Source organism: Takifugu rubripes, chromosome 21 (genome assembly GCF_901000725.2).
Source record: "Takifugu rubripes chromosome 21, fTakRub1.2, whole genome shotgun sequence".
Taxonomy (NCBI): Eukaryota; Metazoa; Chordata; class Actinopteri; order Tetraodontiformes; family Tetraodontidae; genus Takifugu; species Takifugu rubripes.
Genome location: NC_042305.1, coordinates 16,324,457 through 16,336,452, shown reverse-complemented (window position 1 = coordinate 16,336,452; position 11,996 = coordinate 16,324,457). Strand labels below are relative to the sequence as shown.

At 44.7% G+C, this 11,996-nt stretch overlaps 2 protein-coding genes across 3 annotated transcripts; both read right to left on the bottom strand.

The window, feature by feature from the left end:
- Positions 1-245: 245 nt before the first annotated feature.
- Positions 246-4,161, bottom strand: dmrt2a (doublesex and mab-3 related transcription factor 2a). 2 transcript variants are annotated; one of them, XM_011615830.2, is made up of 4 exons: positions 4,016-4,161; positions 3,146-3,525; positions 1,915-2,017; positions 246-1,559 (listed from the first exon to the last, which is right to left on the bottom strand). In XM_011615830.2, the coding sequence occupies exons 2-4, from the start codon at positions 3,518-3,520 to the stop codon at positions 496-498; spliced, it is 1,542 nt and encodes a 513-aa protein (XP_011614132.2). In that variant the 5' UTR covers positions 3,521-3,525; positions 4,016-4,161; the 3' UTR covers positions 246-495.
- A 4,296-nt stretch (positions 4,162-8,457) lies between these two features.
- Positions 8,458-11,312, bottom strand: dmrt3a (doublesex and mab-3 related transcription factor 3a). The gene is given in 2 exon segments (NM_001037945.1): positions 8,458-9,626; positions 10,909-11,312. Coding segments are annotated over 2 exon segments (1,407 nt in total). The 5' UTR covers positions 11,306-11,312; the 3' UTR covers positions 8,458-8,616.
- Between the last annotated feature and the right edge of the window lie 684 nt (positions 11,313-11,996).

The following is an 11,996-nucleotide window of genomic DNA, read 5'->3' as shown; positions in this document are numbered from 1 at the left end:
TGCAAAGATGGTAGGCTTGGTTGCTATTAATATGGACAATTTTCATTTAAAATTGAGGATTTAAAATTGAGATGTGAAACTTTTGTACAGTTCTGACCTTTTAGACAGGTTTTCTGACTATTTCCTGATAAAAAATAGCAATAATACTAAAACGTTTGCTGTCATGTATTCCCATTAACAGCATAATTATAAACCTGCTCATGAATTTGAGTCCAGTTGACAGCAACAAACTTGAAAAGCACCAGTTTTTATAGCAACACTTGGGTTTATTGACATGAGGAAACGTTGCAAAATTGTTTAAATACTCTACACAATAAAGTTATTAAACATGCAAATGTAAAAACATACTGTACATAAATATCAACAGTGGAAAATATACAGAAATTCTGCTGGGCTTAAATTGTCTGATGCAGTGCCTGTTGTTGTGGATTCGCTTTAACTGTGATTTCTTTTTTATTTTAGAAAAATTGTGCTTACAGTGCAAAAATTGAAAAATTAATGGAATGCTCGATTCATGGCTGGCGCGGGTCTCTTGAGGATGGCCTCCACAGAGAAGGATAAGGACTCGCCGGGAACCATCTTGCTCCCCACAGGTTTGGACAGGAAGTCTTTGGGGTACCTGTCTAAGAGCTTCAGGGCCTGAATGTCTTTGATGGAGCCTTCCCTAAACCTCCGGGCCGACTCCTCAAAGCGCTCTTTGCAGTACTGGTTCTTGGGGTCCGACAACGCGCCGCTGCTGGTTTTATCGTTCAGGGAGCTCTGCATGAGGGTCTGGAAGGAGTTGAGTTTCATGGAAAGCTTGTTACCATCCTTGCTTAGCTTGTTCAGGACTTGGCTGGAATTCTGGGACTGTGAATTTGGGAAGCTCCTCTTAGGTGGAGAGAAGGCCGAGCACTCCCTCGGTGCCCCCTGGGAGAGAGTCTTTGGGTTGGGCCTCTGAGGGTCCGTAGATCCCTGCAGCGCAGCAGCTCGCGATCCCTCCAGTCTGGCGGCGAGAGCGGCCTCCTGCTCCGGCAGCTGGCTCTCAGCGGGCATCACCTTGGGCTCCCACACGGCCCCCGGCTTCATGTTCTGCACGGCCGTGGCGTTGAAGAGGCACTGCTGGTAGAGCAGGGCATCGCCCAGGTTGGACGAGCCGCGGGGCCACATCACAAAGTTGCCCCGCGACGGCTGCAGCGGGTAGTGGCAGTAGGTGGTGGCCACGCTGACATTGGAGGAGATGAGCTCAACGTTGGCCGAGCCAGGGGGGTACTGGATGGGCAGGTCCAGGCAGTTTGGGCTCAGGAAGTTGCACAGTTCTTTGGGCTGAGCCGGTTGCGAATAGGCCGTCTTGTAGTTGTACTCTGCGGCGTGATGGACCATGTTGTTGGGGAAGAGGAGCGAGGCCGGGGCCACCTGGCTGTTCTCCAGAAGCTCTCGCTCTTTGTACTCGCGCTCCAACATGATGGTTTCCAGCTCCTTGTCAGCAAAGGCCCTTCTCTTCCTCATTCGATCGCTCAGCGGCGGGGGCAGGGATGGGCTGGTCGCCAGGAACGGATCAGACTGCACCGGTCGGTATCCTGTCAGCAAAGGAACACCCGTTTATTCCCAATGTATTTATGACAGTGCGTCATGAAAATAGCATCCAGACAGCACATGCAAACGGGCAACAAAGAAAAAAAGGTTCACTCTGAACGTCGTATAGAATCATTACGCAGATGCTGCCAATTTTTCAGAGGAATGTCACACTTTTTCTAACAGCAGGATATTCGGAACTTTGAAAACAAAACCTCATTCGAACCGAGAATGAGCCCCTGAGAAGCGCAGAAACTCGCTAATATGAAGCGGAAAAGCTACTAAACGGGCACAAAGGAGGACAAGAGCAAGCAGAAAACCATAGAAGAAGAGAGCGTTGCCACTGGTTGCTGCCGTTACCTTCGAGGATGCTTTTGGCGAGCATGGTGGACGGCCGAATATGCCGCTGATAGATGGTCCTCCGCTCTGTCGGAATCTGTTTCCCAGATATTCCTTTTTTATCCTGAAAGAACAAAGGCAGCTTTTTAAGAATGTTTTGATTGAAAAATGACGCCGCCACATCAGTATTAAAGATAAATCATTTAAGGAATATTCCTGTTATGGTTTTAAACTTTTGCCGGCATAAATGAGGAAGCTCTGCGGCTCAGCGTGGACGTGTGGCCATTCTCCGCGCCGCAGTATCTTCATGGGAGTGTGTATAAAAATACATTCAACTTCAACCTGGCAGGCCTCGAAAATGCACACCCATTAAATCACACACACACACTCAAACAGAATCATCCATCTGGTATCATCTTTAAAATACCACAGCTGACTTGGCTCATTATTTTACTGCAGACTTTAAATATTTGAGTGTCATCGCAGGCAAATCACACACACACACACACACACACACACACACACACACTGCAGTCATCTGATTTTAATATATTTATGATTAAGGTGCGTAACTGTATAGTTATATATTTATGGCCTCTGTCATATAGTGGCAAAGATACTTTATTTGCTGCTAGAAAAACAAAAAGCATTAAGTTGCTACTTTGTTGCTTTGAGGACCATTTAAATTATGAATATACGCAGGATACACACGGGTTATTTTGTTTTTCCATGCACTCACATTAAAAATATCACGGCTGAGTGTGGAGACGAGGTCCAAAAGCTTCATTTGTCTCAAACGAGTCAAAGAAAATGTAGAAAATAATTCCTTTTATGCAGATTTTCCTCTGCAGGCCAAATCATGTACAAGAACCATAAAAGAAACCGCCGCCTCTAAATTATTTAAAGATTTGTGTGTCCCTGAAGCCGAGAAAACAACACACTCACTCTTTAAAACCACTGAAAACGCCTCCATAAGTGGAATAAAGCCAAAACAATCTGTTGCCATCCTATTTGATTAAGGGGCGTTTAAACTTTGCCTCAGAAGTGTGAGGACATTTTGATCCAGCGATTTCTAAACTAAATAAGGCTGAGGAGCCGAGTCAACATCTCTAATCTGTCGGACCGATCTGAGCAGATGTGGCCGGATTTGAGATTTAGTTTAACATTTAATTCCAGATTTCATTATTATTGGCTGACTTTAAATAAACCACACACACACACACACACACACACACACACACAGGTCTCCCACCTCCGTGGCCTGCTGCCTCCTCAGGGCCACCTGGGCCGCCATCACCCGCTGCCTCTCCACCACCAGCAGGCAGTTGGCGCACTGACAGTCCCTCCAGCGGCAGAAGCGCTTGTGTCCCTTCAGACAGGACACGACGCCGTGGTTGCGGCACCGCGCGCACTTCGGCGTGCGGCTCAGCTTCCTCTGGTCCCCCGGACACATGGCGCCGGGAGCAGGCTTGTCGTCGCTCTTGCTGCCGTCTCCGTCGTCTTCGAAGGCGCCGGGGCCGAGCGAGGCCGAGCCGGGGCGGCTGGAGCAGTCGGCCATGTCGTCGCTCTCCGTCTCCAGACCCTCGACGTCGATTTCAAACTCGCAACCCTCTGACATGTCTAACATCGGGTCTGGCGGAAGAAGATGAATAATTTCATTCGAATCCACAAAGTCGTATTTTCACAGCAGGATTGCATCTAGTCCAGTTTTCAGATCCACATTTTCAAGTAAAAAAGATAGCAAAATAGAGGAAATCAACAAAACGTCCACTGTCAAATAAAGTTGAAGCTACATATGTAAATTTGATCCAATTTTTATTATTATTACCACTATTATTAATGATATATTCTAAGCTATACCTTTGTAAATTTTCCATATAGGTTTTTAAAAAAAAATTAAAACACAGAAAAGCAGGTATAGAAAAGTTCAATTAAAGTTACAACTTTTAACGTTGCTGCTCTCCGTACCGGAGACACGAACTTTAGATCACGGGTTTGAGATGATCAGTCCATTTCGTTACAAAATTCAATTGCAAGCTTTTTATTTTACTATAAAAGTACAGAAGAGTTTAAGCACTTCACATAAAACCGGGAGTAGACGCCATCCCTCAGCCACGCTCACCTTCAGGACTCGCTTGGACGTGGTGAGCGCGCGCCGTCAGCCCGGGTGGATCCCAAACACGCTCCGGACTCCACGTGAAGCCTTTTAATCGCGTCTTAATTGATGGAAACAGCACGTGCGTCCTTCTCCGGACAGATCCAGGATTTCCTCTGAGGCGGTCGCGCGACGCGCCACTCCTAAGAGCCGCGCTGGCCCGTGCGCTCCGGCCTCTGATTGGCTGCTGCTCAACACGCGTCGACCAATGGGAACGGAGGCAGTTAGGCACGTGGGGGTAATTGGGGTTAAACGGTATTTTGATGAGCTTTTATTAACAATGAGGCTATTGTTCATTGTTATGGAGCTCGCGCCAAAACAATTGAATGGATTACAAATTATTGGGTTTTTTCTATCATAAAAATTATTTAGTGACAAAAATGAACAACATCTGACGATCCCGTGTCCATCTCCTCTGAGTTCTCTTTGGAATTTTGCAGTATTGTGTTCCGACGTGATGAGATGGGCTGATAAACGCGCCCTGATGCGAAAACGAGGCTGTTTTGACAACAATCACACCTGAAAAGAGTAAAAACAGCGACTCAGCAGAGTTCTGCGGAGATGGGAAAAGATGACAACACACATGTAACCTTTAGGTTTTCCAGACGTTCATTTTATATCAACACAGCCGTTTACGCCTCCCAACATTTGGGTTACTGAGATGATTAAAATGCTTAATATAGTTTAAATATAGCTCATTAAATTACATACATTACATTTGTTTCTGGTATAAAGATTTTATTTCCAATTGACTGTTTTAATTATTATTGTACCAATAATCCATGAACTTTTTCTCAATTTGCCTGTAATGTGAAATGGTTTAAAATCGAGAATATACAAATATAATTCCTTTTAACTTGGGGAATGTTTGGAAATTGTCAGATTGTAATTTATTAGATTTTCAAAAATTTACCAGGTTTCCAATATTTTTACTTAATCTAGTTTGTTAAAGGATATTTAATTATATTGCCAATATGTATTTGCTTGAACAGACAGTTTTTATTGTATTAACCTTAATATTATTTTTACATCAGAAATATTGCCAGTGGTTTAAACCGTCTAAATTACGGCCTTTTGGCCAGTTTTACTTGATCTGAATCTTTTTTTTTTTTCCTCTCCACATGTGGACGGTGCCTCTTAAGAGTTCGTCCATGTGCTGGAGGTGAAGACATCAGGCCTGCAGGTGCAGCTTTATTTGCCACTTCATCTTAATTTACTGCGTGGGTCAGGACAGGCCACCTTGGGCTGTCGTTTTCCGGCCTGGAATGCTTTGATGTAGGGAAACAGGCTGGACGGGGACGGGAGGATCCCGGGAGCTGGACCGTCCAGGTGAAACGTGTTGTCCGTGTCCACTTGATCATCGTGGCCCGCAGAAGGCCTTGGACAGAGCTCGCTTCGGCGGGGAGGTTTTGACAATCTGAGAAGTCCATGAGGAGGTTTTTGATTACTTAAAGGGAACCAAGGAGTTCCAGGACTCTATTTGGAGCTGTGGAATTCTTTATAAATCCAGCGGGGGCTCAACTGATACTTAAATGGGTTCCAGTGATTATTGAACTGGTTCCAAAGGTTTCAAAGGTTTCATTAAAGGAATTTTAGTGGTCTTTGAAAGGGTCTGATGATCCTCAAAGATGCTTTGGACATTAATGGGAAAGTTCTTTAGGGGGAGTCCTTGAAGTGTTTTCAGAAGCTTTGATTGTGCCCAGAAGTCCTTATGGCTTATTATAGACGTTTCAGGAGTCACAGAGAGATCAAATGAACACTGAACTGGTTTCATGGAGTGTCGACCAAGTTTCTGATACTGCAGCATGAAGATATGGATCTACCATGAGCCAGTGTGGCAGCTTTTCCCTGAAGCCTGTGAGGGTCTGTGTTGCTTCAGATTTTGAAATGAGCACTTTAATCAGTCCCAAGCCTGTTTATTTTGTGAAGAAATGTAATGAAATTTCTGTTTTCTGGCGATTTTCTGGGTTCCTTGAATTCTTTCAGTTGAACTGAACGAAACAACAGAACTATTTGAAGGCTGTTTAGGGAGCTCACTCACAGTGTTTGCAGTTTAAAACAGTTTGTCTCACAGGCTGGGCTCTCTTGTTTGTATTTTTTAGAACAAGGCCATGTCTGTCTAAAATGCTATTAGCATTTGTGTGTTTATTCAGGGTGTTGTCGAACCATTTAGTTTTAACAGAAAGCATCTTTTTAATGTGTGAAATGCAGAAGAAGAGAAGAGGGATGACACTTTCTCACATGCTGCCCAGTTTACTTTTGGGGTTGATTGAAACAACAGCAACTTGTTGGAAGTGGCCCGCTGTGCAGGCCATAAAGTGTAACAGGAGCTGTGTATAGACAGAGGAGCAGAGTGAGATCACCGGGGATCCTGTTATGTTAATTAGCCTCTGATGGGTGGACAACACATGCAGCTGAATGCAAAAACCAGACACAGTGACATTTGTCCCTGTCTAAGGTGGGGGTGGGGGGTTGGACACCTCGACCTGCCAATGGTTGTTTCTCTGATGTGCACAGGAAGCATTTAGGTCTTTACCATAAGAATCGAGATTCTTACAGTGTAAATATTGCTGAAAAGTAGTCTTTCACAAGTTTTTTTTTTAAAATGACAGTTACATACTTGAAGTGTTTTCTTCCTATGATTTAAAGATAGGTGTGTTTGAGCTATGTAATTTTCAGAATGATCCTCTCCAGGTGTCTGTACCACCAATAGATTTAAACCAAAGAAAACTCTTTGTAGTTATATTGACATTCAAAAAATAAAGATATAAACATATAAGAATGTATTTACATTTTTAACTTGTTAAGTGGGGAAAGCTGTCGAATAGAAAGCTGAAAAGGTCAAAATTACTCACTAAAAACAAAACATTTCCATTTAAATCGCATTGAAAAACGTAGACGATAAAGCAGCTGACACACAATTCCATTTCTTTCCACTGGGTGGCAGTATTTAGCTAGTTCACTGTACGTTGTTTTGATATTTAAGGTGTAAAATTGAAAAAAATAAAATATTATTTACATTTTATATAGTATTAAAAATATATCCTCCTGGTTCAACTTCATACGATCACTGTGGTCTGTTGTGCTATACAGGTCAAATTAATGTCGATTTCCTTCTTTTGTAAGTCTCTTCTCTTATGAAGTTAATGATGTGAATTTGTACAAGAAATTAACATTTGTTAATATTCAGACAACCGTAGAGACTTATGTTGATTCCGTTAAAATGAGTGCATGGCCTATACATCCGCAGTCTCTAAATAACGTCTAGCTCATTTAAACTGGTTTATCTAGTCTGGCCACTAGATGGCAGCGTTTGTCAAGTTTAAACCAACAATTGTGAAGAGGAGGATGATGGGAAATACTGAGGAAGTTCAATAATGATCCAAAGGAACATCATGTGTTATTTTATAGCATTCATGCAGCTTTATGGCATATGTCAATAGTGATTAAGTTGTTTAGTTACTTTAAACTATTGTGGCTTGAATAGTTATTTGTATATGACAGATTAAGGAAGGATTGTGTAAATGGGATTAGTCTTGAACCAGCGCGTTAAATGGGAGCTATACCTCCACATTTATGGTATAGCTTATGCTAAAACATTTTGGTGGTTTTACTGTTGGGAAGAAACGTCTTTCAAATGTTATAATTTACTTTATGATTCTATTAGAGTTAGAATAGAATATTACATTACTGAAACACCAACGATGAATAAATGTGTACTTAAATATGCGATGAACAGATTCTTCACTCCATATTTTAGGCTGATGTCTGTCTGCAGGCCTTCAGCGTCTCTCATCTTCAAAAGTCTGAACATATTCTGGACCAGAGCAGTGGGTTGAACGGAATTATCATCCATTTAATGCGTAATTAAACTTCCTGTCACAGATACAGAGCAGTTTATGTTTCGGGTGATGCACGACTGCCTACATGGAAGGAAGGATGAAATGGGCCACCTAAATATTTACAGCATGCAAATATAACACATGATCTCGGGAATATGAGGCCATAAAGTCGCAGCTGAAACACCGGCGGGCAGCTAATATCTTTAAGTTGGAGCTGATGTTTCTTGATTTAATAGAGCCTCCGAAGCAGTCGGTCAATTCCACGCCCTGAAATCTAAATTACTTCTTTAAAATGCATTTAATGAAACCACAAAGTAAAATAAAAGACATAGTCTGCATTTACCACGCCCCAAGGTGAAATATTAGAGGAAGAAAAAAACGTTTTTACTCATTCCCAAAAGGCATTTTACGATGCAGTGACGTCATTCGGCCAAACACTGAACACAACACGGTTTTTCTGGAGATGCAGTTTATTTGGGATACTCTCTTCATGCATGTGGTCACATTTCACAGTATTAAACATGCTTACAGGAAAAGGACTGACGGAATTTCGAGACAGGGACAGTCTGCTACATTCATCCGTTTTGGCGGCGTCCACCTGAAGTCTGACAAACGAAGGGGTTCAAAGGAAAGACGTCATCGACACCTCTGAAATAAAAACATCTACACGTCCGATCACAGGGATACATTTTGGTGTCCTCTGCTGACTCAGTCCATGTTCAGCATCTAGGAAGAAGCGTTAATGATGCGGGAGTCTGCGGAGTCAGAGCGCTCCTCGTACTCCTCCTCGGGGGAGTAAAGGCCGGGTTTGGGTCCCAGGGTGCAGCTCTCCTCCTGCAGGCTAACGCGCTGCTCCTCGGGGGGTCTGGGGGACAGGATGGGGGAGCTGCGGAACACGGTGCCGCCGGAGGCTGCGGGGGAGAACGGGGACACGTACTGGGCCGCCGAGCGCAGCTGGTACTGCTGCTGCAGGGCCATGGTATTCCACAGGGTCACGTCGTTGTGCACGAACGGGCTGGCCTGGCTGCGCGTCAGAGAGTTGCGCAGCATGAGCGGGTAACGCGTGTGCTGCGGGAACGGCGAGTGCTGCATGGGGACGCCCAGCGGGGTGCTCGACACCACACCCGCTGAGGAGTCGGATGAGAACCGGAGGGTCTCGGGTACCCGGAAAGCGGAGCCCACGGACCACTTGGCGGAGGAGGACACCGGGTGGTAAGAGGCCAGCGTGTGCTCGAACAGGTGTCCGTTTGAAGGCACCACGAGTGTGTCTGGGTGGGGGTCGGCGTGCGGGTGCGCGCTCCCGTCAGCACTCCGGCTGGAAAGCAGGACCTCGATGGCCCCCACCAGATCCCCCCCGCACCCTCTGAGAATGAGCTCCAGGACAGGAGGTTTGTGAGCGGGGAAGATCTTCTTGAGGACCTCCAGCGGTGGTCGGTTGGCTCGGAGGCTGAAAGGCAGGTTGATGGAGCCGCCGAGACCCTCGATCAGGACGCTCTGCTCCGCGGGACTGACGGGATACTTCCGAGGGGGACTCTCGGCTTTGGGTTGCTTCTCACTGTTGTCGGCCTTGGGGAGGCTGTAGCGGGCCTCTTCGGGGTGTGAGGGCGTTTCTGGAGGCTCCGGGGTGTAGCAGGAGTTTGGTTTGGAGCCCTCAGGAGAACTGACATCCTGCTCTCTGTCGCTGGAGCTGCCCCCGTTCTCCCCCCCGGACACCTCCTCAGTGTCCTCGGTGGCTTCTGGTGGGACAGCCAAACAGTCGAATTTAAGCTTCAGTTAGCATTCCACCAAAAATAGATTTTCACTATTTAGGTATTTTAATAAAATAAAATAAATTCCTGCGACAAACCCCAACATTACGCGAAGTCAGGTTTGGCTTTTTGTATTACTGCACCTTTACATACGAAATATATGATATTTCAAGGTGATTGTATCGCTCATTTTAAATTATTATTTGTTTAGGGAGGTTATATTTAATGCCTCAATTAGCAAACACTCAAATGCGGGTTGAATTTACTTCCGCCTCCCCAGGTGATTTTTGACAGGCCCGCATTTACTCCTTAAATTTTGCACAAATTGTCATTTTCTTTTGTAGCTTCTCTTCGGCCCATGTGTGTGTGGCTGTTCGTCTCCACATCACCGCTTTATCGGTTTGTCAGACATCCTCTGACCACAGGACCTGGACCTGGACCTGGACCTGAATTTGACCTGCAGGTAAAATGACGACAGCATCGACCTGGAGCCTTGATGATTCTAATCTTTCAGCTCAGCTCGGTGCGTCAGGGTGCTTGTCACGTGGTTCGTGTATTAACAGCCACTAGCATTAAAATAAACGCTCCATAAATAAAAGTGTTGCATTTGTCCTGCTCGCTTCTGCAACCAAAGCACAAACGTAAAAACAAACGTAGAAAAAGGATGACGACATCCAGAAATTACAAACCTTCAAACCTGTTTTAAATATTTCCCTGTGTTGATTTAAAACAACAAAAAAATGAAATCGAAGCTATACAATAGAAAAACAATAGTGCATTAATTTTTTGCATCCAAACTATCTGGTCTGAGTTTTTCATTTTTAATTATATTGAGATTTTCTGTAAAAACACTTGACTGTTTATAATTAGAACCGTCTGTCAGAATTTCTCATTTTCAAGTTTAACTCTATAAAACGTTTCTTACAAACATGCTTTCATTTCTGTTTGTTAATTTCGATATAATTTCAAAGACAAGAATCGACTGAGAGAATCGCTTCATAAATGAGACGTCCTGTAAATCGAATTTAAAAAGCGTGAATTTAATCTAAATTTTGGGGGGATGTCAGAATCATCTTATCCTCACTGGAGCAGTTAAAACAACACTTTATCTAATTTTAAAACTAATGTTAATATTATATAGTTGTAAGAAAACGTTTTAGGTCGAAGCCACAGGTTAGCCATAAAACCCCTCAGTTATATCAATATAGAAGTAATACCAGTCAACATGTCTACTTCGACTAAAATCTACTTTAAATCTTCTATTTTTTACCTGCGCATGTTGGCGGCGCGGCCTGCGGTTCCGGGCTGCTCCACCTCAGCTCCAGCTCCTCTGTCCTCGGCGGGGCTGCCTGGTTCCCCTCACCGCCTGCGGTCATGCCGATGCCGGGCAGGACCCTGAGCGACTCCGGGATGAGGCTCTCCAGACTCTCGTTGGCCTGCTGCCTGCGCAGCGCCACCTGCGCCGCCATGACGCGCTGCCGCTCGATGATGAGGATGCACTTCTCACAGGTGCAGTCCTTGAACCGGCAGTACCGCTTGTGACCTTTGAGCCAAGACAGCACGCCGTGGTTCCGGCACCGCGCACACTTGGGGGTCCTCTGGAGAGGGGCCCGGGGCTGAGACACCGGAGCCCCCATGTAAAGGTACGGGGACCCGTAGCCATTCATTCTGCCAGGCGCACCGCGTTTTCCAAGACGCACAAGTGCGTGAGAGGCGACGCGCGGAGGGAGTGAAGTGGTCCCAGAGGTGGATGGATCTGCACTGGCACACGCTTGACAGGAGGAGGATAAGAGGTGTTGGCTGGTCGTGGGGATCCACCTTTCCTCTGGCTGACAGCGCAGATATGCATCAGCCCGACACGCACTCATGGAGACGAGTAACTAAACGATGCGTCAAGACCGCCAGCAGCCTGGAAAAATATCCAAGAGAGGAGGAAAAAAATAGGATCAGGTTCTCACGTTCTACTTCCTTTTTTTACAGGAGATTTTGAATGAGATTTAAGCCATTCAGCAGATTTCCAGTTGAAACAGAAAACCTGAAGAAAGATGTGTAACAGGACGGGGTTTTATAGGGAGGAAACCTGAGTTTGTTCCTGCAACATTTAATCACACAGGAGTTTCTATTTAAAATTACTTTTGCATTTAGCGCGAGGATATAAAGGTTAAACACTAGTGACGAATGTCTCCAAGGAATGAAACATTAAAAGACAGAACATAAAAGAATAACAATCAATATCTATGTTTTGTTTTGAACAAACATCAGAAACTAAATACTTAAGTAAATTCAGGGGGATTGCCTTTTTAAAAATCACAAAATCCAGTCATCACTGCCCAAAGCACCAATAATATTTAATTATTT

Excerpts from the sequence above, each read along its gene's own strand:
- dmrt2a (XM_011615830.2), bottom strand. The coding sequence starts at position 3,520 with ATGTTAGACATGTCAGAGGGTTGCGAGTTTGAAATCGACGTCGAGGGT. Across the intron at positions 2,018-3,145 it reads GGAGGCAGCAGGCCACGGAG|GATAAAAAAGGAATATCTGG; the intron begins GTGGGAGACCTG and ends TTGTTCTTTCAG. Across the intron at positions 1,560-1,914 it reads CGCCAAAAGCATCCTCGAAG|GATACCGACCGGTGCAGTCT; the intron begins GTAACGGCAGCA and ends CTTTGCTGACAG.